General features: G+C 39.7%; 2 protein-coding genes across 3 annotated transcripts in view; one reads left to right on the forward strand and one right to left on the reverse strand.

Annotated features, from left to right (window-relative positions):
- gli3 (GLI family zinc finger 3) overlaps positions 1-4,373 on the forward strand; it is a 110,540-nt gene extending 106,167 nt beyond the window's left edge. For both annotated transcript variants that reach the window (XM_030123775.1, XM_030123777.1), the window contains exon 15: positions 202-4,373. In XM_030123775.1, coding sequence (XP_029979635.1) covers positions 202-2,549 — 2,348 coding nt within the window. In that variant the 3' untranslated portion in view covers positions 2,550-4,373. The remainder of the gene's footprint in view (positions 1-201) is intronic.
- Positions 4,374-5,407: 1,034 nt separating this feature from the next.
- Positions 5,408-18,877, reverse strand: prpf4bb (pre-mRNA processing factor 4Bb). Its single transcript, XM_030123290.1, has 16 exons — positions 18,763-18,877; positions 17,447-17,525; positions 15,993-17,134; positions 15,594-15,767; positions 15,099-15,257; positions 14,806-14,887; positions 14,495-14,696; positions 13,714-13,787; positions 13,446-13,536; positions 10,665-10,812; positions 10,441-10,578; positions 10,188-10,341; positions 9,311-9,425; positions 9,075-9,226; positions 8,857-8,943; positions 5,408-6,701 (listed from the first exon to the last, which is right to left on the reverse strand). The coding sequence occupies exons 1-16, from the start codon at positions 18,819-18,821 to the stop codon at positions 6,498-6,500; spliced, it is 3,060 nt and encodes a 1,019-aa protein (XP_029979150.1). The 5' UTR covers positions 18,822-18,877; the 3' UTR covers positions 5,408-6,497.
- Positions 18,878-27,049: the final 8,172 nt, after the last annotated feature.

The following is a 27,049-nucleotide window of genomic DNA, read 5'->3' on the forward strand; positions in this document are numbered from 1 at the left end:
GAAACACTGTTTCATGGCCAAATGCTGCCAGTTCTCTGTGGCAACATCTGTTTGAAGGATCTCTCCACACTTAGACTTTACTGTTGTAGCTCCTTCACCCACATCTTCCTGTAATCTCTTCCTCTATCACCACATCATTTTCTTTTTCTTTGTGTTCAACCTGTTCCAATGTTTGTTCTCTGTGTCTGTGTTCATCTCTAGGATCCTGTCTGGGCAGGCCATGGGGGGTGTCTGCTCCCCAGCCACCTGATCATGCTGAGTTGGGCAGCACCGAGCTTACAGTGCTCAATTTGCTCAGAGATCGGCGTGACAGCAGTGGAAGCGCCACCAGCTCCGCCTACCTGAGCAGCAGCCGGCGCTCCTCAGGCATCTCCCCGTGCTTTTCCAGCCGACGCTCCAGCCAAGCTTCCCAGAGTGAGGGTACGATGGCGGCCGGCCACCACCGCCGCCTCCATAACCTCAGCTCCACCGACTCTTACGACCCCATCTCCACTGACGCCTCCCGAAGGTCCAGCGAGGCCAGCCATTGTGGAGGTGGGGCAGGAACAGGAGGCGGAGGGACTTTATCGGGTGGGGGATATGGAGGTGTAGGAGGAGTAGGCATAGGAGGAGGGGGGTCACGAGGGGTGCTTAGTCTAACCCCGGCACAGCATTACCACCTGAAAGCCAAGTACGCAGCAGCAACTGGGGGCCCACCTCCCACACCTCTACCCAACATGGAGCGCATTAGCTTGAAGACTCGCATGGCCATGATGGATGAGGGTGGTAGCAACAACTCATTGCCGCCTTTAATCAGGCCCCATCGCTGCAGTGATGGCACAAACGGGTACTCTAATGGGTATGTGGGACATGTGGGTTATAGAAGGAGGGTTCTGTATCCTGGTGAAGGGCCAATGAATGGAAACCGGAGGGCCAGCGACCCAGTGCGGACGCAAGCTCCTGATATTTGTAGTCTGCCCCCAGTGCAACGCTTCAACAGCCTTAACAATCTCCACCCTCTACCACCTCTGTCTCATCATTCTACACCTGAAACTCGCAATTTTAGCCTTCAGAACTATACACGCTCAGAGGGCAGCTTGCAGAGAGGCCTGCAGCAGTCGCCATACACGCCCAGCATCGCAGAACACGCAGCCTTAGAAGCTCTGGCCATGGAGGACGGTGGGGAGGCGGGGCTTTTGTTAGGGGACGAGGACATGCTACCAGATGACCTGGTACAGTATCTCCATTCCCAGGTCCAGGCAGATGACTCCTACATGTACATTGAGGACCAAATAGCTTCTAGCCAAAGGGACACCTATCCAACGATAGAGGAGACTTCAGGGCTGAACGTGGCCTTCTCTGGGCCGCACAACCTTCAGCAGCAGCAGATCGCTGAGAGGAAGACCCCCAGTAAACTTCCCATCCAGTGGAACGAGGTGAGCTCTGGGAGTGCTGACAGGTCTCCTCAAAGGGTACAAAACCACCATTGTGAAAGATGGTCAGGTACAGAACACAAACCTGTACCTGTGCCATTTGGTAGGTTTGGAAACATGATGGTTCAGCAACAAGTGTCCCTTGACTTTCAGAACACTTGTGTCCAGGCTAATCAGTCTCAAAGTGCTTGCAGTGTCAATCCTGGGGTAAAGCTAGAGACTTCCCCTCACTCCTGCATGGAGATGAGAGTAACTGGTCCCAATCACACAAACACCTTTGGCAGGCCTCCGTTCTCTCAGATTGTAGATGGGCCTCTTCCCCAGAACTTCAAACAGCAGCCCTCAAATGGACCTCAAAGACAGTTCCAACAGAACCACAATAATAGCTCCTCTTGTCATGTTGGGAACAACTTAATGCTAAGCAGGGCCTCCATGGACAACCTCCCTGGCCTCTCCCATGGCACTGGCCTTCATCAAAATAGGCAGACCCATGCCCCTCGCCCCCCAGTCAACAGTTACAGGAACTCGGTCAGAACCCAGCACTATCTCAATCCTGAGAGCACTGATGAAATCCAGGGTAGCCTCAATCAGCAGCCGCAGCTGCAGAGGAGTGGGAACCACTGTTCCCTTGCACATCAGGTATCTGGGCTGAAACTGGAGGCCCCAGACCATGGATACATAGAGCAGGGCTTTAATGACCACCTCTCCTTTGATCAAGGAGACCCCAAGACCGCCTTGTTCCCTGTCCTGGAAGACCAGTGCTTGCTGGACTCCATGGCTGAATCAGTGGAACAAGGTGGTGGGAGCGGGGTCTCTGATACCCTTCTGTCTCCTGGAGCAGATCAGGTAACCAGCACAGTGAACGGCGCTGTGCCCGGGGTTTTGGACGAGGGGGTAAATCTCGATTTCAGTGCCATGCTTGAGGACGGCTACGACCAGGGTAGCGTGGTCTCTGGGGTTTTGAGTCCTTCTATCTTCCAGGGTCTTTCCAGGACGTCATCACGTTTGACCACTCCTCGTGCATCTGCAGCCTTTCATAGCGTAGCCCCCGGCCTCAACAACATGGCCATTGGAGACATGAGCTCTCTCCTCACCTCCCTCGCTGAAGAGAGCAAGTTTTTGGCTATTATGCAGTAGCTACCCTCTCTGCTTTCTCCTCCGTTAGCATAAAAGTAAAACAGGAAGAGGAAAAAAACTCTGGTGTATGTGAAGATCTGGACAAAAGTGGCAATTATGAGAACTTTATAATGTACGTAACATGTTCTGAAACAGGCAATTGCCAAACCGATTTATTTTGTAAAAAAAAATATCATCCCTACACAGAAATGGGATGTGTCAAAATGATGTATAGATAAATAGTTATATTCCTTTTGTGGAATGAAGGCTAGTTTTTGGAAGCCCTTCGCTTTGTATTATTACTATGTGATGTGGGCAAATGCTCACTACTTTGAAACAGTATTCTGTGTATCGTCACTGTTTTTGCTGTACACACTGTTGGTAAAAATGCATGTATTCAAGACTAAACATGAACACTGTCTTTAAAAGTACATAGACTAGCCCATGTGCCAAGTATCTAAGGTTCTGATTCATACAGGTACAAAACTGCGACTACAAAACTCCACTCTGGATTCAGCAGGTCAGACCGGGGTCATGGGTTCAACGGACCCTGATGATATCTTTATATGTCATAGGTTTATTAAGTGGTATATTTACATCGGTTGTCATTTTGTTTGTGTGTTACTTTGGTGAATCTGTTAATGTTTCAGTGCTTCTGCAAAGTTTTACCAAGTGGTGTTTTTGTCGAAAGTAACTCCAGTTAATGGTATTGAGTCCAAAAAGTGGACATCACATCCACATCTTTAAGGCACCATAGATAGTCATCTACTTGATGTCTAAATGGCTTGATTTAGTTAGTCTGGTACAGGTACTCACAAGTGTGTATATAACAGTGTTTTTATATTGTTTGTGCTTTTTCGATGTTGGATTGCACGATCGTTTTGGAGTTGATGTGGAGATGGACATTGTCTCCTGGATGATCAAGTCCCATTTGGTGCTTTCTGTATGCTAACATAAATAGATATGAGTACGTCATGTTTTTAATCTGTCTTAATGACCAGTAAAGGTCCACAGCACATGAACTTCCCTCATGATGATGACAAATGTAAATTGATGTTCTTTTTAATAGGAAATCATTTGTATTGTTTTCTCCAAAGCTCTTAAATTCAGAATGTGTACTGCCATCGAGTATTGCAGTGACTTTGTCAACAGTGTTAGTATTGCCTTTCAGTCTTATGTGACTGCACACAGAATATTAAGTAGTTTACCTTTTTTCAGCGTCAAAGCAATGAGGTACAAATTGTTTTGTTGCTTTTTGGTACTTTTGTCTTTTTTGTAGCTGTGCATTGATGGTGTTTTGCTTTCAAAGAAGTAGAAATCATTTCCTTTGAAAGAAGGAAATTACATCGAGGTTATGTGCCTTATCTGCCTGTCGGTAAAGAGAAAGAACACTGCCAATCTTCCATTGTGAATTATGAAAAAAAAAAACATTAAAAAGTGAACTTGTAAAGTGTCTTGTAAGACCTGGAAAAGATAAAAATGTTAGAACATTTATATGAGAAAAGTCTGATTATCAAGAAAAGTTAAGACTTGCGAAATGCGTTCTACTTTTCTTTTGTCTTTTTTTTTTTTTTAAGTTTTCACATGTATTGTGCTTTTATATATATAATGTGTAAATACATTACTCTTTCTGTAGATTTAGGAGATGAAAAGGGGAGGATCCCAGAGCCAATAAAGAACTGACTTTGAAAGCAGGGATTCCCAGGCCCTGGGTAAAGGCCAGACAGATCTGGCTCACAGCGGAGCGTCAAGTGCCCAGCACTGCCTCTCCGCCAGAAGAGCCACTTTGCTCTTTTATAACTGACTACAAATGTTTGTATGGTTTTAATAAAAATGGAAATTATATTTTAAGTCTCTTCTTCTTCACATGCCAGTTTTGAAAACACATGGACATTTTATTGGTTTAAATGATGTTTTTCTTTTAGAGGACACCAATCTGCGATAGCTGAAACAAGATTATCTGCTTAAATAATCACGCACATATGACTGGAGATGACAGTGAGTACATCATCATGAATCCAAAGCAAACTTAATAAAAACTGCTTTGAAGAGAAAACAAACGTAGTTTAATGTTATTTGAACTCTAACTTGAAGCATTTACACCACATTTATTAAAGACAGGATCATAGTGTGCACTTCTTCAGGTCAAAGTGTGAACAACTTCAGTAACTCCACTCATGGACAGTACTTAGTTTCTCTGATGCCCTCTACTGGCCATCACCAGAAATTACAACTGAGGCACAGCAGGAGCTCTGCAGTGGGCTTTCCAGCCTCATGAGTCAGATGGCATGCTCCTAAATGACTTGTTTGGTTACATATTCACATTTAAAGAAGCAGTCCAGCCTCTTCTCCACCACAAGATTAAAGCCAGCAGGTGCTCATATACGGTCACATCTTTACAGCCGGTCATTCCACTTCCCACACACATTTACAGACCCTTAAGGCTGACGGCCCATCAGTGCTCATCACAAGTCCTTTTAGTGCGTTCTTTGCAAGCACAGAGAGCACTTGCATCATGCCCTAACTTTCCAGATGGAGAAAAATGGGAATCTTTTCAGAGCGAGTTTCCCATTATACTTTTTAGCTCAACACAAGTGTAATCATGTGAAGGAAATGAAGAGTACAGTTAGACTTTCCACTGCAGAGGGAGAGTTGAGAGCTGTAAATTGTTCCAACTGGATACAAGATAGAGCCTTTTTACTCTGGGTGCACTGAGGTTGCGGCTATCCGAACCTTAGTGGGGTTTAAGGGTCAAATCCGGTCCTGTTTGGACTTTGGAGAACTGAGAATATGTTCCAAAAACAGTTTCTAACAGATTTACAAGAGGTCAAACTACTGATGAACAATACAATGTGGGGATAAAATGAAGAACGGGGGTATTGGTGTACAATAGGAAACATTTTATTACTAAAAAGTTGTTTTATTATACTGAAGGTGCTCTTTCAGCAGCGTTTCCACAACTATTCTTTATTGAAATCACAAGGTTGTTTTTTTTTAAACCACAGAATGGGGAAAAAAAAAAACAAATAAATCGTACATGAGCTGACAGTAAATTATGGACTATATACAACAATGAGATTAGAGGGTCACAGGTGTGGCTTCTACAGACCAGCATTGTTTGGTGTTGTTACACATTAGGCTCATTCAGGAGGCACTTGAATCAGAGAGCCTTTAGAGCCAGGAGCGAGCCATAGTGCTGGAGGGGGGAGGGGCATAGGGGATGGGGGGTGGGGGGTGGGGGGACGAAAATATGGAAATGTCAAGCAACAGAAAACAATGACTTCCTGCTTTTAAAATAAAGAGGGTTTTTTCTTTTAATCAAGGGGTACATAATATGCATCTATTCCTTCAGTTTAGACCTCGAGGCCTGGGATTCTCTTCAGGGATAAAGGGGGGGTGGGGGGGTGCTGACAACGTGGGACACCGATGCATATACAGAGCATTACACAGGCCTGCACCACAGAAATCTAGAGCACAACGGTGTGCACATTCAAAAGCATGCATCGCCCCACAATGAGCAATGTAGTTAAAAAAGAAATGATGTATTTCGACATCTGCAACTACAACAAAACCCAACTGTCTGCTGCTTAAGATTGTTAATGCAATAGACGTACAGTATTTACAGGAATTATAGCTTTTCTTTAAACATCTGTCACTCCAATGCGAGTTAAATAAAAAAAGTTCAGAACTGCATTGCTGGGTATGAGGAGGTTTACAAAGATAATTGCAAAAAAAAAAAACAAAAAGAAGAAAGAAATCAATGTTTTCGAGGGTGGCTACCAGTATAATGATCTATTTACAATAAAACACAACTATGTATCCATAAACAAAATGGAGTTGAGGAAGAACAGAAAGCAGAGACATTCTGAGTAGAAGTCTGTGTGTGTCGGCTGCAGAGTCCCTGTCAGAGCTGGTTTAGTGGTCGCTTCTCTGTCCGCTCTGGGAGCTGTGTGGCGTTTACGGCATGTGTCAGATCTTTTCCTGGATAAAGGGGTGCTGCAGAGCCTGGTTGATGCTGATGCGTTTGGCCGGGTCCAGCATCAGGGTGCCGTCCAGCAGGTCCTTCAGCTGCATCACCTTCTTCCTCTGGTCCTCGGGTAGCCGCTGGCCGCCGATCATGTCGGCCAGCAGGTCTTTGGTGGGGTTGATGGTGCTCATCACCGTCACCTTCTCCTGAGGGGCCAGAAGAAAAAACGAAACAAAACAAAACAGTGGAAATCAGAATATTATAGCAAAAAAATCCTTCTGCATATTCTCACATTATATTAAGTCAAGACTAAAACGGCTAAAATTTACTTAGGGGGTCAAATGAGTGGCCATTTTTGTCAAAGAAAAAAAAAAGTTGTAAGAAATGCATAGAACTGTGTTGAAATAATGCTAATACATTTGTGCACAGACGACTGATATTATTTGACAGTGGAAGATCTATTTTCAGAAATATTGGATTTTGAATAGCACGTGTATGTGAAAACTTTTGCCGGTGGACGGACGTGACATTACCCATGATGATCTGGTCAGTACCAGTACTTTATTAGGAATAAACTTATAGACTTGCTATTGCTAATTCTCCTCTTCTTCATAAATGTTAGTATTGTGGATCTAAAACAATAACAGCTGACACAAAAACACAAAATGTGTCAGTGGACGGATGTGACATGGTTGTTACAGATCCCATCATACTGATGCTCGGCAGCCATGTCACCGTTTCCACAAATGATCCCTGTGCAAAAACTTGGATCAGAATTATTTATTGTATAGTTTATCATCATACTAAAGAGTAAATAACAATTTAGAATTGTTATTTCTCTATAAAAATGCTTATTATTAGAAAACTGTTGATTTAAAAAGTGACGTGTGACATTCTTAATATATGTATTGGTGTAACATAAGCAGGATGGATCAGCACCATACTCCATATTGTAACCTGTAAAAATAAAACATGATATGTAGGATATAATCTTGGAAGGAAAATTGGGGAATCTAAAAGAATACAATATTTGTTTTTCCGGTAAATTCAGTTCAAATATAACTTGGTCATTTGTGACATGAAAATATAGCATTAATTGTGATGAAATTGGACATTTTTGAGCTGAAAACATAGTTCATATGACCATCAACATATTGCAACAGAACTGAAATCCTGTAAATTTGCATAACTTGCATTTACCAACACAAAGTTCCTTTGGGGGTTCACTTATATTGATTTCTGATGCACAAAGACATAAATAAGACCTCTAAGCAAATTTTAGCCAAAAACTAAAATTGTAGATAAAAATACAGTTTAAAAAAAAAACCCAAAAAACCAAAAAAAAACTACAATGGAACTACAATGTTGCCAATATCAGGGTTCACACACATTTTTCAAGGTCAAATTCAAGCACTTTTAAGGGTCATTTTCAAATTTTTCCAACACAGCACCTTATCACAGGGGTAAAACCCATATTTACAATGCATATACTCATGATTTTTTTTTTCACTTCTTTATCACAATGATGTACAGTGTATTATGCTATAAACATCTAAAGTTGTGTTTCATTATAGAAAAAAGTTTAGACATTAAAGAACACAAAGTTTTATCCAAAAAAAAAGGAAGCCACTTGGAGTTCTTCAGGGACACTCACAACCGAACCAAAGATTAAGACAAAAATGTACCTGGAGTCGACCTGAGAACACCCACTAATTTTCTTTTTTGACAAAGTTGTTTTTTTTTCCAAAATGTATCGCCCCTCTGTAAGTATCTTTGGCCTGAGTTAATATTTAAAAAAAAAACAACAAAAAAACACATCACAGAGTTATAATTGCAAGCACTTTCAAGTACTTAAATTGAAATTCAAGTATTTTTGAGACCTTGAAAACACAACATTGAAATTCAAGCATTTTCATGGATTCCAAGCACCTCTATGAACCCTGTAATATGTGTATAGGTTTTACTCCTATTATTTGTTATATTGTAGCTTTTTTGTACTGTCTTTATACATGGACACTTTTTCTTGCACTTTATTCTGCTGCTGCCTTGACTGTTGAATTTTCCCATTGAGGGATCAATAAAGTCTAATCTAATCTAAAACTAGTTGGTATTACACATAAAACAGACTTTGTTTATTTGTTTTCATCTTGTTAATGATTCACTGTGTAAAATAACGCTTTTGTACAATGTATGACCTTTATAAATATTTCCTTAAATTTTTCAGCTTCTGTAAATCAATAATTGCAAAAACTACAATGTTAAAACTAAATAAAAAATACTCAAAATAACTATAGTTAATGCCTCAAATCTAAATAGAAAATACAATGACATGGGAGAAGGATGTGAGAAGGACCACAATACCCTTTCTGTCACTTTGTCGACTTCAATGTACAGGAAGTTTAGATTCTGATCGAAGTGCTGGTCTTTGAACAAGCCTTTACGGATCATCTGTGCAAAGAAAACCAGAGTATTGCATCAGCCACAACTTCTGGAACACTGCGTGGAACAACAACAACAACTCCATATTTCATCTAGGACAAGGAAGCAGTAAGTGGAGGAACTGAATGATGCAACGCTACCTTGTTGGGCATCTTTCCCTTGAGGTCCATGGCCAGTTTGATCATGTGATTGTTGGAAGATCCGGGAAATAAGATCTTACCGGTGTAGAGCTCATATAAAGTACAGCCAACGGACCACATGTCGATGCCGTAGTCATATGGTTTTCCTATGACTGAGACAAAGAAAATGGGAGTCAGTTTTTAAGGGGCCGAGTTATGGTTTTGCTCTGAGGTTTATAGGAGTTGAGGCGGCTTACTGATTTCTGGAGCTCGGTAAAATCTGCTGACGAGGTACGGGGTGATGTCGTTGTCAGCGACATGTGATGCAGAACCAAAGTCGCACAGCTTCAATATGGTCTTTGATTCATTTACCTTGGAAGGAAACAGAAAACAGACATATTTCGTCACTGGCCACACTTTACTTAATCAGTTTTTTTCAGGGTTCCAATTTTACAAGTTAAATTTAAGTCTTTTTAAGACCTTTTAAGACAACTTAGAACAGAAGTTAAAGCCCATTTCACAGCCATTATGGCAAAAATTTGTGGCTTCTAGAATTTAGGAAAACTCGTGTCAACCAGGTCAAGAATGACCTTCTCTCCAACCAGGCGTTACTAAATGTGCACTTCCTCTTGATTTGACTTTGACTTGAACCTGATTTTAGTTTACATCTCCTCATGCTTACTTTTCACTTGTGAGTCATCCCTTAAAGTTCCCACGGTCAGCTTTCTTGGGTTACCAACCCATGGGTGACTAACGGCTGCGCATGTGTTGGGCTGAATGTTCTGTGATTATTTCTCACTGGGGGCTGCAAAGTTAATGATAATTGGTTCGTAATTTCAATAATAAATTATAAATATACAATATAAAATCAATAATAGACTATCAGGTTGGAACAGGTGGAACTGAATCGACTAACATTACTGTCTTTGCAGCTTTGACATTTTCCAGACACATTTAAACACAATACAGCCAACAAGTTTATGGCAACATAACTTAAGACCTTCCATATCAAATTTAAAACCTTTTAAAGACTTTTATTATGGTATTGAAGGCAGATTTGTAAATTCAAGACTTATAAGATTTTTCAAGACCCCGCGGAAACCCTGTTTTTTAATTGAGTGAGTAAAGTCATACCAGGATGTTATCTGGTTTGATGTCAGCGTGGAGGATGTTGCATCGTTTGAGCAGCTTGAGCGCCAAGAACAGCTGTTGACTGTAGGAGCGTACGGCCTTGATATGGAGCCCAACATCTTTACCGTATTTCTTCAATACCTCTCGCAAATTCATGCTGTGTAAAAAAAAAAAAAAAAAAAAAATTACAGGAGTTTGTCAACAGGAGACCCAACAGCAACAACACATGTTAATTGGTGCTTTAGCGTATGGATACCTGAGAGGCTCAAACACCAGACAAAGATGCTGTTTGTGGTAGAAATGCCTGAAGAGGCGAAGGCAGTGGAACTTGTCGTCGGGATCAGCGTCATTCAGCTTTTTGAGGAACTCCAGCTCTTTCAAACCGGTCTTCTGCCTGAGAGTAGAACATTTAGATTTTTAATCAACCCAAAGTGAAGAGCCTGTACATAACGTGTTTGAATACACAGAACTCTGACTCACATGAGCTCGTTGTTTCTGATGATCTTGACTGCCACCTCCTGGCCGGCCCTGGCCGTGTCTCTGGCTCGGATCACGTTGCTGAAGACTCCCTGTCCGGTGTAGCCGTACACGTCGTAGCGTTTGTCCAGCGTCTCCCCGATGTTCACACCTGAAACAAACCCACAAAGAAGACGCTGACAAATCCACTCCAGGACAAATACAAATACAAGCACATGGATGAAGTAATAATAATAAAAATAATAATGATGATAATAATAATAATAAAACCGAGCACAAATTAGAGGCTCGACTCCAGGTTTCTTTAGGTTCCAATAGTTTAAAGTGAAGAATTGGTAAGACTTTTTAAGTCCATTATGGGTGAGATTTAACATCCAGTTGTTAGAGCAGAATGGATCATGCAGATTTTGCTGATGTATCCAATGTGAATATGCAAGAATAATGGGTGATAGCGTTTTGAGGCAGTTTTCTAACTTCCAGTGAAATTCTAACATCTTCATACCTAACCTTTGCAACTTTACTATTTTCCTGCATAACTCATTGTTTTCAACAGCCTTTAACTAAGCAGTAATGAATTGTTCCGGAGCCAGATGTAGCTTTTATCCTTTTTAGATCAAAGTAACATAACTGATACTATTCATAACCCTAGCTTCTTAAAGTAGATATTATTTGGTGAGAGGATGCCTCGTTAGCCCATGAACAGCACTGGAATTATTAAGGGCTCTGCATGGTTACTGATGCTTTACAAAAAGACTAAATTAAATATCTTTCAAAGCCAAATTAGGGCCTGAGACTAAAGCATCTAAAGCCATTTTCTAAAAGTAATCGCAAGTTCATAATCTATTCCATTTTAGAGCCAAGTCAAAGTCCTGTTCAAGTCATTTTAAAGGGATGGTTATGTTTTCTGGGAAGTAGGGTTGCATAATGTACAATCAGTGTGTTACCTGCAGTGAGTCATGGTCAGATCTGTCCCATTTTAGAGGGACACAGAAGAACCAGCACTTGTTTGTAATGTTTTGCTGTCAACAGTAACAACAGTATTGATGTCACCTTAAAAAGACCCACCTAAAAGAATCTGCCTCATTTTCAGTGTATGCTACATTTAGAATATTGTCACAGATTCACTTTCAGTCAGTCTTTTGTACATCTAACAACACACTGAAGCAGCAGGGGGCAGCTTATTTGAATGAATATTAAGTATGTTCCACAGCAGACAAAATGTTGTACCAGAGAAGAAGGCTGTCTCAGAAAATATATTCTAAATGTATTGAACACTCAACAGATACTGATTTTCCTGTTCGGTTTTTGTGGCTGGCCCTGTCTCCAGAACTTCATTACTTTGCTCCTGTGCCAGTTCTCCTGTGTCCCTTTCACAATCTACTGCAGGTAATCCAAGCACTAAAGGCACTTTCACACCAGAGCAGCTTTAAACAGACCATTTCATCAACCTACACCATTTTGTTCATTTCTTTGGGTAGCCCGGTTCGTTTGGGGAGGTGTGAATGTGCAATTCAACTCTGATGTGGATCAAAGAATCGAGCTCTGGTCAGCCTAAAAACAAAGGCCTCGCTCCAGACTACAACACATTCATGTTTTGTTTTCATGTAGTGGAAATGGAAGTTGTCCTGCATTAAAGGACTGATATTTTGCTTTTTTTAAACGAATTATGCATATTAAAAACATTTACCTGTGGTCTACATAAACTGTAAATGCTCTGCTTGGGTCTGAATTCTTCATTAATTTAACTCCACAGGTCCATCTTCAACCCTATTTCTGAGTAATGACACCAGAAAGGTTGTTTTGAGCACTGGTCCTTTAAATCCAAATGAGCCACTTCACACCCCACAATCTCCAGGTTGTTGACCGAGCTTTCTGTCCCGTTCAGCCACAAGTGTTTGTTAATACAACCAACAACTGAACATTTTAGGTAATCAGCTTGAAGTTTGGATATATTTTTGTTTTTACTACAACCACTGCTGCTGATAAACAATTATGGCGTACTAGGAGAAATGTATTACACATAAAACAGACTCTCGGCTGGCCTGGGAACGCCTCGGGGTCCCCCCGGAAGAGCTGGAGGAGGTGTCTGGGGAGAGGGAAGTCTGGGCATCCCTGCTTAGACTGTTGCCCCCACGACCCGGCTCCAGATAAGCGGTGGATAATGGATGGATGGGATGGATAGGAGAAATGTTTGTCAGAAGTCTTGACCTTATATGTGCAAATGTAGGGACGTAACTAGTTGTAAAACATGGCAAATTAAGCAGGAATTGAAAGGGGTTATAGAAATCCACTTGATTTTTGCCAAAATTATTAGAAATATAGCTTTGTAGCACCTGGAGGGTTCAAATTCAAACTTTTTGAACTATTAGGGTCCAAATACATAAACAAATGAATCAAAGACTAATAAAAGTGGGTTTAGCAAAATATGACCCCTTTAACAAAAAGATGAGTGAGGTTTCATGTTCATTGTTTGTCTTGTCTTCGTACTTTATGCAGTGCCAATAAAGGTGAGGAGAGGAACACGTTATTCAAAAGGTTCAGTTCGTTTGATAAAATGCAGTGTGAAAGTGAATTTGGACCAGCTGAATGTTGCGACCTTAATCGATCTGAGACCATTAGTGTGAAAACGACCTAAGATTATGTACGTGATACAACTTAAAAAAGCGTAACTATGACTTCAAAGCCTAAAATTCAGATCACTAGATTTAATATTTGAAGGACCCATGGAAACACTGGCCTGAGAGACTCCAGAGAAGATATAATGGTAAGAAAAGCAGCACATACGGTAGTAACCCTCGGCATCTGTCCAGTTGTCCCTGAGGTTGGGGTTCTCCTTGAAGTCCTTCCCTACACCTGCTGCTCTCATCCTGGCACTCTGCAGAAACCATCCACAATGAAGTCAGTGGCCCGATAAAGACTGCCAAAAGTCTTCAAAGACTTTGTAATATTATTTTATCGCCCACTGTCTGTAAAACCTGGATACTAAAACATAAAATATTATTTGACAGTAAAATAGTCCTGAAGTCTGTATCCTATCCTTGAAGATACTTACATCAAAGTCAGCAGCAAACATGTCATCTGACTCTGTAAACATGTCTGGGGCTGAGGGCTTCTTTGGGTTGGCTCCTGCAAAGATACAACAACAATAATAGTAATAAAAACCGAACTTCGCTTTCCAGGCATCCAGCATGTTGTAAAACAGAATATCTGGAACATGTGTTTGATTCACATACTCTGCAGAGATCAAAATATGCTGCAGGTGGCAGAGACAACCAGGCTTTGGATTACAAGCCAGCAACTGAATGAACACATGACAAAAAGAAACAAAATTAAAATCCCTGCATCAAACAGTTCTACATCTCTCACACAAACCAAGCCACTAGTATTTTAGGTCTCCATAAATTGTTACCCTTTGGCCCAATGAACACAATGGTCATGTTATTGGCATAGCATTGTAAAGAATGCCAATGTTAGAGGTGATATTAAAGCTCAGTTAATTTAACTAGCATGAGCCTATTTCTCACAAGTGTCCATCATGAGCTAAGCTTTATTATGGCCAACATGATTGGCAGAAATGAGAGGAACAATGTCTGCCATTTCCAGATGTTACTGTTGAGAAATACCTCTAAATGCATTCACTGCACTTACTGTAACATGCATGTGACCTCAGGGTTTTCACAAGCGTATTAACATTTTCTAGACGAGGATGAGCTGTCACAACAAATGCAGCCCATCCTAAAGGAGTCTTCAGGACGAAGAACATGAGTGACATTGCGGTTCATTCAGTTGGCCTTGTATGCCTACAGATCTGATTGTTCTGACCAGGACATTACCGTCTTTCTCCTGGGCGATGAGGTTGTGCTTGGCTTTGATGTTGGCCTCGAATGTGTTGAGGTTTTCGCGTTCATACTCCTTGACATCTGCTGCAACTCGCTCCAAGATGTCATCGGGTGAGGGTGATCGACTGCGTGTACTGCTCTGTGGGCTGCTGGGCTCTGACACCATGTTGGTATCCTCGTTCACAACCTTGTATTTCTGTATGGTGGGTAAAAAAAACTATAACCTCAGTATTTGTGACTAAAGAACATGACTTGATCTATAAACATCTGAAGAAACAGATCTGGATTAACAGTCATGTGCTGACCTGGACAATGGCCATGCGCTGCTGCCGGCGCTGTTCAATGAGAGCCTCTTCATCAATCTCTTCACCATCAAAGTCCTCCAACCTTTAAGCACAAACAAGACTTTAGAAAACACGGAACATAATGTACTGTTAATAACAGGTGCACAGTCAAGCCCCACGTGTGTAAATTAATACATAAATACATGACATTCTACCTTCAGTTTTCATAAACAATGCTTGCACATGTGCGGTATTGAAGACAAACATTTTTGACCTGCTGAAACAGAGTAATGCAAATGTCTGGCTTTACTCACACTTCTTCCTCTGAGGATTCCTGGTCAGCCTTCATACCCTCTGAAAGGCTTCCCTTAAACTTATCTTCGTCTCTGCTGCGCCGTCTTCTCCTCTCCCGATCACGAGACGTGGAGCGTCGGTACTGTCTCAGTCTACCATACCGGTCTCTTTCTCCAGATCTGCAGGATATAGTTGTTAAACATTGCTCAATAATTGAAGCAAAGTATTTGTTGAGATGCTTTCAAACAGGTACTGCTACTCTCAAATGTGTTGGATATTACATAGAGGAGCTGCATGTAACAACAAAAACATCTGAATGAGTCATACCAGACTTTTATCAGACTGTACCCAGCTAGCTACCCAACAGAGTCTGGGCAACGTAACATTAAGTCCACATGGAAATAGACCAGGTGACTGTCCTGAGAGTTCATGTACAAGCACAAAATATTGTGCCTGTATGCCTGATTGATTACTACTTAAATGTGAAAGCAGCTTAGGGAAAAGTAAGCCTTCACCTGTGTCTCAGTGGAGACCTGCTCCTTCTGCGGGGGGATGAACGGGAACGTCGACGCGGTGACGGTGACCTCCGTCTAAGAGGTGAGCGACTCATCCTGCGGCGAGAGACTGACCTAGGACTGTTTTCTCGAGACCTTTCTCTGCCTGGTCCTGGATCTGCCCTTGGGCGCTTTCTGTAAAAAAAAAAAAAAAAAATCAAAAGAGGAGATACAGACTTAGGTGGACATCTACAAAGTCATTTAAAAAAAAAAAGATTATGCAAATGAACCATAACAGGGAATCAGCAAATGCCTGTGTTTATTATGGCTGGGTGTTTATCACTAAGCATATGGCATCACATCTGTCACACTCAGCTTTTGTTGCTGTGAAAGGTAAAACAAACACAACTGTTTACCAACCTCAGTGGTGAGTCCTGCCTGTCAGCATCTCTCCTCCTGTTGTCTGGCGAGCGGCTGCGGCCTCTCCTTGGGGAGGATCTTGTTCTGGAAGGAGAATGGCTCTGTTTGGATGTTCTGTCTGAGGCACTAGCTGATGGGTGATGAGTGTCTCTGTGGCGAGGAGAAGCACTGCGTTTCCTTGTGGGGCTGTGTGGTCCTCGTCTATGCGGAGACCGGTTCTCTTTCCCAGATGAAGCGTCCTTGGATGGGGACTTGGCTGGCCGTTTGTCCCGGTCTCCATCAGAGCGACTTGGTCGGTCTCGCCCAGGTGATCTGGACCGCTGCCTCCCTCTTTCCTGGTTAGGTCTGTCATCACGTTGTGGAGAGGTGCGTTTATCAGTGCGGCTGCTTTTCTGCTCTCCCGCTCTCCAGCTGGAAGGAGAGTTAGACTTCCTGGTTCTTTCTTTGGACCTATCAGTGCTGTCTGAGTGTTTTCTTTCTTTTGACCTGCTCCTGCCACGGCCTCTGTCTTTAGCACCTGCTTCCTTGGTACTTTTAGTCACCTTGTCCTGCTTTGACTCCTTTGCAGGCCTGTCTGGAGATTTGCTCCGGCTACGACGCTTGGAGCTGGATTTACTGCCTTCTGTTGAGTCCCGTCTAGATTTCCCACTTTTCCCCCCTCGGGGAGAAATGGGTTTTCCTGAGCTGCCCCTCTGACGCTGTTCTCCATTTCTAACTCTGCTATCACCATCCTCCTCTGATCCAGAGTTATAACCCTGAAGGATCAAGCCCATGCCCGACTGAACTTTCCCTTCCATCAACTGGCTGTCGAGCTCAGCTTTGATCATGGCCCTCTGTTTCTCCAAATCTTCTAGCAAGGCCCTGTCATCCAGACTTGGGTTTCCAGAAGAGGGAGAGGATTCCACTTTTCTGTGGCTTGAAGAGCCAAAGATGGCAGCACCAGAGGGAGAGGTGCCCTCTTTACGTTTGTGTTTCCTGTGTTTATGCCGATGCTTACGTTTGCGGTCCTTGTCCTCATCAGAGGCATGTTTGTGCTTTTTGTGCTTACTACGATGCTTATGTTTTTTCCTCTTGTGTTTACCACCACTACTGTGATGTTTTGATGTCTCTTCTGTCTTCTCCCCATTAGTCTCGGCCTCCTCCTAAAATACAGAAAAAAAGGTTATTACTGCAATAGTTTAGACAGTTCACCTCGATAAACCACAACAAATCAGCTTTATTTCCTAACATGAATTCAAGAACTATGCCCACACTCTTGACAGATATAACATAGCCTCAGGCGTGTACATTACAAACTACATAATATGCTTACTTAAACGTCCATGAAAACTTGCCAAATGTCACAAACGTAATACCAGTGATGTGCAGAATAGAGAGTAATGATACAGTTTCAGATAATCACATTTTAGTAATGACAGCGTGCAAATGACTGACATTACTGCCATCCAGCTTACCTCTTCCTCCTCTTCTTCTTCAGATACTCCTCCACTGTCCTCATTTCCACTTCTTTCATGAATTTCCAGATCCTGCTTCCTGTTTAAGAAAAAAAGTCAACATGTGACCATTCAGTGACACACAATACTTATTTTATCAAATAAAGTAAACCAACTGCCAATTTCCAGTCAACCACGTGTGAAATTTTTTGGGAGTTCACCACTTTTTTTAAGTTCTTGGATTATGACCAAGAAAATGTCAGCACGTAATTAAACTCTGTTGTATTAATATACACCTGCACTTTTTGAAATTCGACACAAAAATAATAATAACAACAGATAAGCAGGAAAAACATATCAGTATAAATAATTACCACAGCTTTAACAGGTGATTTTGAGCTGTAATTCTTATACATGTGATCTGAGAACTTGGGGCTGTAAACCAAAAGCAACCACAGGAAATAAGTGCACATTCATTATATTTGATATCAGTCCAAAATCTCTGCTTTCTCAGAGCTACTATATCTCTGTAGTATTCAGTCATGAAACGAAGGAAAACGTACTTTGTCATGTTTATATTTATGAATAATTATCACTACGAGCATAAGACAGCCACAAAAATGAGTAAACATGTCGTTCACACTAAATGTACTATGTTAAAATACCTGATCAGAGACGGACTCTAGTCATTTAAGAACAACATCAGTTTCAGGTCCTACCACTGAGGACTTGGCGTACGGTTACGTAAAGTAAACTACAACATTTAGCCACAAAACTGCGAAACATTAAACAGTGATGATGGAAAAACCATCCGCTGCTTTTAGACATACGAAGCTGTTTTAAGTGTGACACCAGCTGCAGTCGTACCAGTGTGAACTTCTCTGCTTCCCCACTGAGCGCGACCGCCAAGCTGATTTTCTCTCATTAGCTCGTGCGTGCTAAGCACTCCTAGCAAACTTGCAGCTAGCAGTATCTTCAGGTAGACTATTACTCTATTTACTGACGCCCCTAACACTATAGTGCGGAATACACGATAATGCCAGGATGCACGGTATGTTGACCATGTAGGAAATATACAACAGTGCAGTAAAATCAGACTTTTGCGCGGAATGCGTTTGGTGAAAGTTAAAGCTAGGCGAGCTAAACTACTAGCTTGTAGGCTAACAACGTTAGCGAGCCGTTGGTAAGTAATTAAGCTAGCCCCGGCAACAATGTGAGCAGCTACTTCCCCAGTCTCTGTACGTCTATTTTACAGAACAGTTCGATTTTTATATCAATTCGGGATTGGACTTAAACGCTATTACGTCGGTCATCTTATGAGAAATTAAATTACTTACACGTGTTCGTTGCCATTATTCATTCTTCTGGACGTGATATCCATCTCAACGTCGGCCATTTTCCTCAGCTGAGGGGCCTTCTTCTTCGTTGGTAATTTTGAGCACGAAACTACAAAACAACGACACCCCAAAAATGCGGTGTCCTCTGCTGTCTTGGCGGGGTACTACAATGACAACTTGCTTTTCAATCTGATGTTTTGTCCACCAGGGTGTACACATGCACCATATGTTTACACTGTGGACGGTTTAGAGCAGGGGTGTCAAACTCATTTTAGTTCAAGGGCCACATTCAGCCCAATATGATCTAAAGTGGGCCGGACCGGTAAAATAATATAAATAATAGGTTAAGAACTTATAAATAATGTCAACACCAAAGTTTTCTCTATGTTTTTGAGTGAAAAAAGTAAAATTCCGGAATGACAGTGTTTACATCTTCATTCATTCATTCATTTTCTGAACCTGCTTTATCTTCACTAGGGTCACGGGGGTCGCTTGGAGCCTTTCCCAGCTACATAGGGGCGAAGGTGGGGTACACCCTGGACAAGTCGCCAGTTCATCGCAGGGCTGAACATATAGAGACAAACAATCACTCTCACATTCACACCTATGGGCAATTTAGGTTAACCAATTAACCTATTAGTGCATGTCTTTGGATGGTGGGAGGAAGCTGGAGTACCCATGCAGACACGGGGAGAACATGCAAACTCCACACAGAAAGGTCCCACACCTGTCGACTGGTGTTGGAATTGAACCCAGGACCTTCTTGCTGTGAGGCACGAGTGCTAACAACTGCACCACCGTGTCGCCAATGTTTATATCTCCGAACTGTAATTGAACATAACATGAACAAATATGAACAACCTGAAAATTCTGAAGAAAAATAGTAAATATAAATAAAATATAAATATAAATAAAAAATAGTTTATCATTTATATATGTGCATTACAACTTACAGATTACAGTGGATCTACAAATACACAAAACATTTGGTAACAGGCAGAATATTGGTAAAATTCTACATTGGTCTCTTAAGAAATTTCATATTGTTCATATTTGTTCAGGTTATTCACATTTTTTGTAAAAGGATAGTCTGTAAATATAAACATTTTTGTGTAATTTTTAAATTTTTTTTTTGTACATGAAAAAAAGACAAAAAAATTGTGTTTTTCATTATTTGTAGGTTGTTATGATTGTATTTTATTGGTCTGACCCACTTCAGATTGAAGTGACCTAAAATGATTTTCACATCCTTGATTGTTAATATGTTCATTATAAATTTTGCATTTCACAAATTCATCCCAGGGGCCAGATTGGACCCTTTGGCGGGCTGCTTATGGCCCCCGGGCCACATGTTTGACACCTGTGGTTTAGAGTCAATATTCACATATGGACAAATATACCATATTAAGAAGGTCCATAAATGTAAGCTGTTGGCTGACATAACTTGACAGTGATATTAAGTGTTAGGCCAGTGGTTCCCAACCTTTTTTGGCTCGTGACCCCATTTTAACATCACAAATTTCTGCTGAACCCAGACATTCAAAACGGAGCCTTTTTTTTTTTTTTTTGCTGAAATAAATTTTTGATCATGTAATAGTTTGCTACACCATGTTACAAATAAATGTTAATTTTTGACGACATTTCGGCTATGTAATGTATATTATTATGGATGGAGGCAGAAAAGCCAGGTGGAGATTACTGCACAAAGTGAGAATTTTATTTTCCTTGGTATGTACAGTCAGTCCCGCTTGTATTTATAATAATAGTAATAATAATAATACATTTTATTTATAACGTACTTTTCATTCAGTGAATCTCAGAGTGCTACAATGGAAAAGGGCAGATCCCCCCCGAAAAACATAAACATCAACAGTTATAAGCCTTTTTAAATAGGTACGTTTACAAGGCTGCAAATTAATGCTGAAAAAACAATAACTTAAACGATGAATTATGAAAGAGCTGCAGCATCTTAAACCAACCACAATGAACATTTGACAGATAAGCAGTACCACAGTGCTTCAGTTTCAGCTTCAGAGTTTATCATATCTCTGATGTATTGTGATTGTCTCTCTTATCTCACCATTTATTTTTTATTTTTATCAATTACTTGAAACTTCAGGCGACCCCATTTGAGTTCCAGGTGACCCCACGTGGGTTCCCGACCCCAAGGTTGAAAAACACTGTGTTAGGCTGTTGCCAGATATTTTCACTCTTAACCCTTTATCGGGCAAGTGACTATTTGTTTATAATTCTTGCATGGATTACAAGACAGTGACAGAGACAGTTCCAGTGAGGACAGTGAGGTAACAGTCTCAGGTCCGATGTGGTCTACAGGGTCTGTAAGGTCCACCTCTGCATGAACAGTGAGTGTACCTGCTTTGTTAGGTACCATGCAGTAATGGTACTAATGTAAGGAAGGATGTTCAAAGGGATAATGTGGATGTGGACAGGGGTCTGGATTAGCACTGATGTTGGTCTAATGTAGGTGATGTTCCAGTGCTCTAAAATACATATTCCTTTCACCTTACACGTGTTTTTCTTTTATTCATTATATTTACTTCTTGTATTTTTTTTTTTTTTTGCTACTTACGAGTAAAGAACCAAATATGGTAACTTCAATGACGATTTTCTACATAACAATAAAAAAATTTAGAAAAAATTCACAAAAGTAATAAAGCATTGTTGTGTCCTCCAATAACACACTAAGGTTGAAATTTAGAATTTCACAGTATTTCTATGAGTGACCTATAAAGGGTTAAACAGAAATAATCTCAAATACACTCTGTGTCTATGATCCAACTTTTAAAAATTCTGCTCATCACAATAACTTTATCTTTAGTGAGTCTTGGTGTGGTGCAGTATTTTAGTATAGGAATGGGTGAGTGTAAGTGGTTTTCTGTGTTAATGAATGGCCCTAGAATCAGTGATGGATCATGTGACTGCTGAGGGCCCCTTAACACTTTGTGGGGTCCATGCAGGGGTTGCACCATTCATGTGATCATGGAGGATATTAGATGAGCTGCCCCAATGACATAAGTTGTGTCACCTTCACTGCAGCAGTGTAACAATAAGGCCAACAGTTCATTTTGGGCCCATGTCCTCTGATGAATGTCCTTTGTGACAGCAGTGGAGATCTGAGATATTTGTGGCTGGAGAGAAAATGAAATTATTTAAAAACATGGACCCATGTAGACAGGGCTGACTAATTGTTTGCTCATATTATCTAAATATTCTATTTGCCATTTTCTTGTGCAAGATAAACTTAAGCCACCCACATAGTGCATACAGTTCTATTTCTGCAAGAAAGTATATGAATTTGTTTATTCAGCAATGCTGCATCCATTTTATGCTCCTGATTAATTAAGCTGCATTGCCCAGGAAGCAAACTCACCTTTCCCAACTTTAACTTGGAGAACAGTTCAGATTTAAACTGTTCTGAGAGTTGTGTTTAATATAGCAGGTATACACGTGGGAATAAATGATGCTGTTTGTTTGTGGCATTAATCTAAAAGGATTTGATCATATTAAAATCTCATGCACAGGTAAAATGTCCTTTAACTGTCTTGTGAATTCTGTTGTTGAGAATGAGTTTGGCAGTGAAGTATGCTAACGATACTCCATCACTGTACAGACAAGCATGTAAAACGTCTGTTATTTCAGATATTAACTCTTCTAAAAGGAGAAACCACACAATTTGATAGCTAAATGAAAGAGTGCAAATACCAAAACTGCACTTGGGTTAGTGTGCAGCGGCTTATAACGTTTAGAAAATGCATATGGCATACTGCTTTTACTTGTTAAATTGAAAAAAAAAAGCAGAAGCTTCATATTGTGCTCAGCGACATAACGTGACATTCAAGGATGCAAGAGCATTCAGAAGGTTGTTATTATCCACCCTTGACAGCTTTATATGAGGCAGTAAATTGTGTTATTGTGAGACACCTGTGGTTCCTTATTCACTGTGGTGTGAAAAGAATTGAGACGTGTAGATTTAACAGCATTAATGTTGATGTGCTGGCAGATGGGATGAGGCTTCTGGCAGATGACACTTGTGCAGGTGTTACTATTATTCTCACAGGTTTTTTATTTTCATTTTTTTAAGTATGTGCTTGGTCTAGACTAAACTGAGGACGGTATAAATGGTTGTTTTGACATCCTTTTCCACATTAGAGAAGCATTTATATTTAAAAAAAAAAAAAAAAAAAAAAAAAAAAAAAGAAGAAAAGAGAAATAGAAACCAAATGGGAGTTTAGACTTTGTTATTCTTGGAGCCCTTCTCATCTAAATGTACTGTATATCAAAGCGCCAAAAGGCTGTAACTCACAGTCTGCACTAGCTGCTATACTGTGTGTCTCAGATTTATATGATAAAGTTGGGAGCAGGTGGTCTCAGTGCAGATTAAAGTGTCGGCCATGGGGACATTAGATATTCCATTAGTTGAGACCTCTGTCCCTGCTCAGTAAATCACGGCCGTATATACTGTAGGTACTGAACGCTGTATACAGTGCAGCTGTGCAGTCTGAAGAAGAGAAGACATGACTGTGGATCATACAGTTCTGAACATTAACCCTGGGAGTAGTTGGTGTAGACAAGGCCTTTATATACTGTGGTGTTTGTTTTGTTCAGGAAATGGTTTTTACTTTTATTTCTGCCTTTTTGTTAAAATTCATTGTTGGTGATGGAAAAATATTGACTCTTTCATTCTTACAGTTATATTAAAGTGCATGTGCTTCCTCTCATCTATGTTAACCTCCTAAGACCCAGCTATGGATTTTCTGTCCACATTTGTGGACAAGAGTTTCACAACTTTATATAAAAAAAAGAAAAGAAAACTGTCCACCGCAAAGGACATTCCATAAAAATTTTAAAAACTGCATCTGAAAAAACTTGCATCGTGATGTTTCCAATATAGGCACTTATTTAATTTAAAAAAAAAAAAAAAAAAAAAGCTTGTACTTTGCTGACATTTCCTGGGTCTTAGGAGGTTAAGTAGCATATCTTTATTATTCATCATAAACACTGCAAAAATCTAAATCTTACCTAGTGTATTTTTCTCATTTCTAGTCAAAATATCTCATCACACTTAAATTAACAAATAATCCCCCATAAAGTAACTTTTCAGTTCGATATAAGAACTTATTTTGAGACAAGAGATCTTGAAAATCTTATTTCAAGAAATCTTACCACAATCATTTTCATTTGTTCCACTGGCAGATTTTTTTGCTGAATCCAAGATTTTTTTTTTTTTAATTCAAGCTAAAAAATCTACCAATGGAACAAATGAAAATTATCTTTGTACGATTTCTTGAAATAAGATTTTCAAGATCTATTGTCTCAAAATAAGTTCTTATATCTCACTGAAAAGTTACTCTTTAGGCGATTATGTCTTATTTTAAATGTGATGAGATATTTTGACAAGAAATTAGAAAAATACACTTGGTAAGATTTAGATTTTTTCCAGTGAAGCACTTGTAACTGCAACTACGCTGTAAGAGATGTGGCGTCGGTTTCTTAAAAAATACAGAAAACAAAATGATGCAAATTATTACTACGTAGATTTAAAGTGATATGATAATAAAATGTAGTTTCTGAATGTCAATCAAAGGTATTCTCCAAAATGATGACATTTACTTATATCTGCTAAATATTTCACAAAAATTGATTCATACTTGCCATATAAAAATACAGGGATCAAACTAAAATTTCATTAGACTTACTGATATATTAACTACAACACCACAATGTAGTCACCAAAGTATCATTAAAGTAAGGCATTTGAATTTAGTTCACTGGAAATATCATGTAAGAATGGCAGTAATTCAAAATCATGGCAACATTGGATTCAAAATGAATAAAATAAATGCATTTTTTTCTACTCCATATTAAATCTTTAGATTTTCTCCTAAAATATGCTAAAATATAATGAATAAATCATTAAAATATTTTTAATTTGATGTAATATTTGCTCAGACTATGTTTTGTATATTTCAGCTAATGTGGCTTTCATTTATTTATTATTAGTATTAATTTACCTCAGTTTTTACCGTGTGTTGTAGTGAAGACGTTGTTGTACATGAGCTGTGATCTTAATTAGCACTTATCAGTATGAGCTTCATGAGGTGGATGATACTGAGCAAAGCAAAGATTGCATTTCTTATAAAACTCATGTAACAGCTTACTTCATCAATAAGCTGTAAGGGTCTGTCTCCTTTCTGTCCCTACCTGGCCCACTTTCATAGACTTACTCAGATATAGTTGAATTTTGATTCCAGGAAGGATACGTCTTATGATGCCATATATTGATATTCTACAGCAGGCGCACCTGCAGAGTGAAGTTGGTGGGGTGGGGGGTGGGGGGCTGCAGGCACCAATGTTCTCCAACTATCTAAACCTCCAGATGCTGCTACAGCCGCAGCTGAACTCACCCCCATTTACCATCAACTTGCACCAGCAATATTTCCTAAAAATCACATCAAAGCTCTTTTGCAATTTTCTCAACTTATACATCATTCATGCATATAATACTTAAATAGTGCCTTTAATGCATATCCAGTTCCATATAATGACCAAACATGACCTTTGACCTGAACTCATTTGAATATCATGGTGAAAAATAGAGCAAAATCTTGAAAAAATTAAAGTCAAAATTAGCCTAGGTTTGACTTTTTAAATCTAAAATAACATTCTTGCCACCTTGTAGATTCTATTGCTTGAAATATGTTAAACACACTATATTTATACATAAAATATATCAAGCTTTAGAATCTACGAGAAGGGTAAGATGTTCAATTTTAAGGCAAACTAAGAAGGTTTCAAAATTATACATTACATGCAGGAGTGAATGGAAGATCCCAACTGATCACCTAAACATGTCTTATTTATAAATGTTTGTTGTTATTATTATCATAAGTGTTTTTTTGCTTCAATGGAACTCCTTCTTTAGTTGAGTAAATCATGTCGCTATTAACCCTCCGGTATCCCATCCACAAAGGCCCTTACTAAGCACCAAGTGTGCCTTTTTGGCACACTTGTGGAATAATGTCAAAAAAATTGTCATACAGTTTGTTTTTAATTCTTTTACACTTTTTTCTATTTCATCAACTTGAGCCGTAAATAAAAATACCAAATACTCAATAATTGTCACATTTTTTAACCCTTTTAATGCTGTGTTTGTAATGTAAACAAACCATTTTTTTTGGATGGAAAAAACACAAAAACTTTTTTTTTTTTCAATATACTACAGAAAAAGTGGATTACATATTATTTGATTTTTTGCAGCCTGGCATATGTCAATGATTAACTCCAACATTGGTTAATTTGTATAATTATTTTTGGTGCTAGGTCAAATGTTCAAAAATACTAGCATCTGTCACCAAGTGTGCGTAAAATGCACACCTATAAATCAAACAATTAAACATTATATATTGATTTAGTTTTCTGCTCTAATTTGATTTTATTTTTGTAAATCAAGGTCAGCCCTAATCATACATATCAAATGGAAGGAATAGTGCGTTTTAGGCACACTTGGGAGACAGATGCTAGTCTTGTAATTTTTGTTTTGTTTACAATGTGCACATTTTAGTTGGTGGCCAGAATTTTAAAGATCATGCAAAAATGAACGACTTTTGAGTTCTAACCTTATTTAAATTGTGAAAAATAATATGAAGTTTTTTAACACGAAGTACAAAGTGTGCCTAAAAGGCGTACCTGGATACCGGAGGGTTAATACAAAAGAGTTTGATACTTCGTATTACAGACATAATCAGACTAAAAGGGATCCATTTTGGAGACGATTGGTATTACTGTTTTGCTTCAGCAACTGAGTCATGCATCACTGAACATGGTCCAAAATGATTTTCTAGACATAATTATGCATTTTACTGAGCCAGACACACCTATTTTTAAAATAAATCCAAAGTGGGCAAAACAGATAGGATACCAGAACATGTCCTTTTGAAGTTAGTCAGGGCAAAGAGTTACTGAATGCTTTATACATGGACAATATAGGATCCTGTAGTGTAAGGTACTAATAAATGCTATAATAAACAGATACTATGGAATTAATTTGTTGGCTACTAAGCAACCAGTTCATGATGAATACCCTGAAACTTTAGTTTTCCTGCCGTACACACTTTACATATATCAGATTTGATCTAATATACAGACAAATGCATATGTGTGGACATTAGAACTTCACTAAATGAACAAACAAAACTTTGGACGAGGACTTTCGCACAGGAGTGTATGTCTGCATTTGTAAAAAAAAAAAAAAAAAAGAAAAAAAAAA

Source organism: Sphaeramia orbicularis, chromosome 20 (assembly GCF_902148855.1).
Source record: "Sphaeramia orbicularis chromosome 20, fSphaOr1.1, whole genome shotgun sequence".
In the NCBI taxonomy this organism is placed as follows: Eukaryota; Metazoa; Chordata; class Actinopteri; order Kurtiformes; family Apogonidae; genus Sphaeramia; species Sphaeramia orbicularis.

Excerpts from the sequence above, each read along its gene's own strand:
- prpf4bb (XM_030123290.1), bottom strand. The coding sequence starts at position 18,821 with ATGGCCGACGTTGAGATGGATATCACGTCCAGAAGAATGAATAATGGC. Across the intron at positions 10,342-10,440 it reads CTGGTGTTTGAGCCTCTCAG|CATGAATTTGCGAGAGGTAT; the intron begins GTATCCATACGC and ends TTTTTTACACAG. Across the intron at positions 6,702-8,856 it reads TCGACAAAGTGACAGAAAGG|GAGAAGGTGACGGTGATGAG; the intron begins GTATTGTGGTCC and ends CTGGCCCCTCAG.